Source organism: Ricinus communis, chromosome 2 (assembly GCF_019578655.1).
Source record: "Ricinus communis isolate WT05 ecotype wild-type chromosome 2, ASM1957865v1, whole genome shotgun sequence".
Lineage (NCBI taxonomy): Eukaryota > Viridiplantae > Streptophyta > Magnoliopsida > Malpighiales > Euphorbiaceae > Ricinus > Ricinus communis.
Window position 1 is genome coordinate 14,885,288 of NC_063257.1, and position 5,395 is coordinate 14,890,682.

At 27.8% G+C, this 5,395-nt stretch overlaps 1 protein-coding gene across 1 annotated transcript; it reads right to left on the minus strand.

The window, feature by feature from the left end:
• Nucleotides 1-265: 265 nt before the first annotated feature.
• Nucleotides 266-4,471, minus strand: LOC107261154 (peroxidase 4-like). Its single transcript, XM_015718354.3, has 4 exons — nt 4,105-4,471; nt 1,624-1,815; nt 1,034-1,202; nt 266-831 (listed from the first exon to the last, which is right to left on the minus strand). The coding sequence occupies exons 1-4, from the start codon at nt 4,330-4,332 to the stop codon at nt 440-442; spliced, it is 981 nt and encodes a 326-aa protein (XP_015573840.2). The 5' UTR covers nt 4,333-4,471; the 3' UTR covers nt 266-439.
• Nucleotides 4,472-5,395: the final 924 nt, after the last annotated feature.

Below are 5,395 nucleotides of genomic sequence, written 5' to 3' on the forward strand. Positions count from 1 at the left end.
TTTTTCCAGGAAAAAAAAAAGTATAATGCACTTTTAAACGTTAAACTTTTCAATTTTAATTTATTCAGTATTTTTATTTTTTTATTATCTTGTATTTTAATAATTCTTAATCAAAATAATAATAAATATAATAACTCAATAGAATAAATAAAAAATTTATTAAATTAAATATTATAACAAGTCCTTATTAAAATTAAAATAAAAGTGAAAGAGTTCAATAAAATAAATGAAAAATTTAATGGTTTGATAAAATAAAATAGAAAAATTGGGAGATGTAATAATGGATTTTGCCAAAAAGAGAAAAACTTAATGTAAGAAGATTACATCATTTCCGTAGATGATCAAAGTATGGAACAAGTCTCTCCTTTATTCAACAACCCAAACATAATTTATGCACACTTAAAATGCCAAATCTTTTAGGAGAACTTTTTCCCACTTATTAGTTGACCCTGTTACATTTCGTCCTGATTTCACCACTGGATCCAGTGAGAGGATCAATATCTCCCATCTTAATCATGGCAGCAACAAAATCAGAGTTGAAGGTTTTTGGGTTACTGCTGTAGGTTCTAACCAAAGAATCTGTAGATCCACCATTAAAGAGGACTTGATCAGAATGGAGAAGACCCTTTTGGTTAATAAGGTTCTTGTAATAATTGTTGTCAAAAGCAGTAGGAGTTTGGACATCAAGAGGTGCTAAATTATTGTCTCCTGATCCTGTAGCCCTTGGGCAGTTCTTCTGTCTAGTGCTTGCAAATGAAGAATCAATCTTGCTCTCATTGTACACTCTATTTCTGAATATTACACACCTTGCTTGCCCAATTGTGTGAGATCCTGACACCAATTCAATTGAAACCATTTTCAGGATTTCATATAAATGTCTACAAGAAAAGAAACAGGGAGAACCCTTAAAAGAGCACTTAGATTTTCAGCTTCTTTTGTAATATATTGAGCCCTTAGCTTTCTTTTTTTCGGCCCATAGCTTGGGTTACATCTGTATATATTAAAAAGCAAATGTTAACGACTGTAATTTTACCAGATAAAGCAACCATGTCCCTAGCAGAGAGACCTTTGGCTTGAAACCGATTGATGAGGTTGCCGAGGGTAGAGGTAGGAGGAGGAATGATACCACTATTGGCAGCAGCAAAGCTGGCTGTCTTTGAATCCCTCCTTCCAAGTTTTACATTCCAATTTGGTCCACCAAGCTTCAAGAAATGGGCAGCATAATATTAAAAAGAGAAAAAAAAAAAAAAAAGGAAAAAGAAAAAAGAATTATAATAAAACTGAAAAGCTACAGAAAAAAAAAATATTTCTATTTTCTAAGCTCAATAATGTCAGATTTATGGAGATTATTCTTAAAATAATCTCACCTGACCACTAGACTAAATCATAATTATTAGAGATAAATATTTATTTTTGGATCTTACCTAGCAATTTAAATTTTTAAATTATAATAATTCTTCAACATGGTATTAAAGCTTTTAAAATGGAAAGGTCTAAAGTTCAAATTCGACAAGCATTCACATGCGAAAGTGTAATAGAGATATAAAACTATTCTTAGAACCTTATTAACATCAATGGTTTTTGGACAATGATCAGATGGTACCATAAGAATTGGTTACTTACAATAACAGTAGAGTCGCGAGCAGCAATGGCTAATATATCAGCACAGGAAACTCTGCCTGGGCAAGCTCGCTCTACCTTGGCTTTTATATTGTTGATAACATTGAATCCTCTAACAGAATGGTTATTTGGACCCGCTGTCTGCTCTCCTCTGAAAGAGGAAGTGTCTTCTAGGAGAATAGACCCATCACAACCCTGTTACACATAATCCATGAACCCACATCCTCTCAATTAATATTACATATATATATATATATATATATATATATAGACTTTTGTAAAAGGAGAATGGATCAAAATTTTGAAATATTGAGACCTCATAGTTTAAGACCTAAGCACTAACTGACTGGATTTCTGGCCAAATTGCAAATAATTATACAATCAATGCATAGTATATAATATCTTTTTATGGAAATTAGCTTATTCATAATCAATATATAATGGAAAATGGAAGAATGTAGACAAGTCTAAAAGTTGGTACGCATGGTTAGCATTTAGCAGTTGGATGTCTTGCTCATAATGTTGACCTTCCACCAAGCAAAAGTAACTAATTTCCCTTTATTTATTTATTTATTTTATTTATGAATTTTTTATGTTTATCTTCAACGAGAAAAGAGTGAAAATTATTGGCATATTCAGAAATTTAGGACATAAAAATACATTATATTATATTATATTATATTATATAATATATATATATATATATATTGTAATTTTAAATTCTAACATCAATATTTCCTAATTATTTATATTTTTGAATAATTTAATCAATTTTAATCAAATTGACTGTAATTTTAATCAACAAGATAATTTAAATAAAAATAAATTCTTTTTATTATAGAATAAAAAATTAATTTTAAAAAAGAAATTGTTTCACCTCTTTTCTCTCATTTTTTTCTCTTCCATCCATGGCATCATATGTCTCTCATATTTTTTCTTTTCTTTTCCTGAATTCCTTTTTGTTCTGGTATGAAAAAAAATTCAATCTTTAAATTAACTTAATTTCTAGTAGATTAATAATAATAATAATAATAATAATAATAATAATAATAATAATAATAATAATAATAAATCTAAAACTATGCAAGTAAGAGTCCAATTAGTTTTAATATAGTGTTTAAATGAATTTTTGCTTAGTTTGTCTTATTATCTTATGTTGCTCATATTTAGAATAAAAAATTAATTTCATATCAATAAATTCAAGTCATATTTTATTTAGCAGTCTGAAATGTATGAATAAATGATTAATTAATTTCTAAAACGAGCTCTCATATAATTAAATATTTTTTGTAAACGTGTATGCCCAAAAGTTTTATGTACTTATTTTCCAAGGTAGTATTGGTGCCCACAGGTTGCTATTATTTGTTATTTAGTTAAAATACAATGAAACAAACTTAGATAACAAACTTAAACTTAAAAGTCTCCTCTAGTCGTTTTCTAGTCTCTTTCACTTATTTGCTATTTTCCAAAAACGTGACTACAAATCTTGATAAATAATTACATCTAATTGAGTAGTATAGTGAAATTGATATAATAGCCAATATGCAGTCCTTACTGCTAAGAGTTAGAGTAGGGCTAGAAATAGGTTTAGAATTTTTTTTAATTTAATTAAGTTTAAGTTTTATAAAATGGTTTTGTTAGACCTATTTTCAGAAAAAGAAGCATTATTTCATTTTTTTTAATTATAATTCTTAAATTCAACAAAATATTTAAAAAAAAAAAGAATTTTGTCCAAATTATTTTAATTTTCTTAACTTTTCTTTTTTAAAATTCTTTTTGCTACACTTAGTGTCTGCTTCTAATGATTGGATTAGAACTATCTACGTTGAGAGTAGTAAAAAGAACACAACAAAAGAACTTCTCTAATACTTGAGGCATCTCCCTATGTGTGTTTGTGTGACTAATATAAGATAATGATGGAAAGAGCTTTATAATTTTCAGTTTTATTTGATTAATTCTTAAAAAAATTATCTAATTTTATTGAATGCTTATATTTTTCATTTTCAAAGAATTGCTCATATATATTTTATGAGATATTTATTTACTTTATCGAGTATTTATATTTATATTCTTATTTTAAAATAAAGTTATTGAGTCTGTAATAAATAAATAAATAAAAGTTTAACAAAATAAAGAAAAATTTTAAAATGACTTAATAAAATAAAAATAGAAAAGTAAGAGGATTAATTGTGCATTTTGCCATTTATAATAGACCTTGAAAATAATCATGAAATAGTGATCTATAAGTGTTGCATAGAGACAAAATTTATGTATTTGGTCATATAGTGCAAATCCATTGTTTCTCTTTCATAAATTATTTTGCATCGCATAAAAACTTAAAGAGATCCATTTTGCAAATGCCAAAAATGAAAATTAAAATAATAAAAAAAGAACAAAAAGATTTGACCAATATAAATAAATAATATATATATGCATGCAGTAGGAGATATAGCAGGAAAAAGAAAAGAAGGAGAAATAATTTACATTGACAAAACAGTCATGAAAGAAGAGGCGAACGAGAGAAGCACCCATTCGCCGCTCTTTAGACACCGCTCCTTGAACAACGGATCTCACTGTACTGAAAAGCTTTGGGCAACTTTTAGAGTAAAAGTTAGTAGAGAGTTGCGCTGAGGAGCTCCCTGAGAAAATCACAAGAAACCCTAATATGAAAATGACCACAGAGGAAGAAGACAAAGAGTACCTAGAAGCCATTCCTTTTCTCTTCTTCCCTTTTCTTTTTTTGGGTTTTGGTTATGGATGCCACAAAATCCGACTGTGGAATTGGGTATTATATAGAAACCAAGGGAGGCTCTTTTAAGGCAGAGCAGGTGAACTAATCTTTTAGACCGCTACATGCATGGCACAGCAATTCTACGTACAGAAAGTTAAAGAAATGCTAAATAAGTCATATCAAATCCTTAATATGTAATAAGATTGACAACGATCTATGTCTACCCCAAAACGAACGATTAAAATAGATTGTGTATAATTGTCAAATTGAGGGTCCATTAATTGATACTAATTAACAACTCAATTTATACAAACTTTCAAAGGACCACTAGGGTTACAATAATTTCTGCATCAAAATCTTGAGTTCGGTGTGTGTATGATAATAACATGCATGTTGAATATTCAACTTAATGGAGATTAGTCGACCAATTTGTTGTATATGTTTAACTAGGGATCTATTAAATTCACTGATACATATTCAACATAAAGAAATAGACTTTGTAACCAAACTTTATAGTTATTCAAAATAAAAACTTCTTAGTAAGATGTGGATAGAAGAGATTGGGAAAGATGCATTATGGGGTTTCTTTTCACTGAACTACTCTATCAAACAGGCCAAAGTTAACACGTGTACTAGGTGTTATTTATTTTTAATATTAAGAATAGGATACTCAAAGAAAAAAAGATTAATATGCCATGAAATATAAATAGGAGATAATCAGCTGTTTAAAATCACTATAAAAATAAAAAATAAAATTTATCTAATGTAAAGGAAAGATTTTAAAAGTTTGGTAAGTGTTTGTTGAACATTTACAAAGTGAAAATAACATAGTGAATCCTTTATAGAAATAGGAAAATTTTGCTGTTACCAAATCTTTTCTCAAAAATTTAAACTCCCAGAAATGAGGAAATTTATATATTTTGGCTCATCAATAAAAGTTTTCTAAATATATTCTTGAGTTGAATCATTTCTCTTTTTAGACAAAATAAATTTTAGTTGTTTTGGACCAAAATAAATTGGTCATTTTTTGAAATTTAGACCAAA

Bases quoted from the DNA above. Each gene is read 5' to 3' on its own strand.
- LOC107261154 (XM_015718354.3), bottom strand. From the start codon at position 4,332: ATGGCTTCTAGGTACTCTTTGTCTTCTTCCTCTGTGGTCATTTTCATA. The intron at 1,816-4,104 runs GTAAATTATTTC...TATGTGTAACAG, and splicing joins TTCATGACTGTTTTGTCAAT to GGTTGTGATGGGTCTATTCT. The intron at 832-1,033 runs GTAAAATTACAG...AATTGGTGTCAG, and splicing joins GGACATGGTTGCTTTATCTG to GATCTCACACAATTGGGCAA.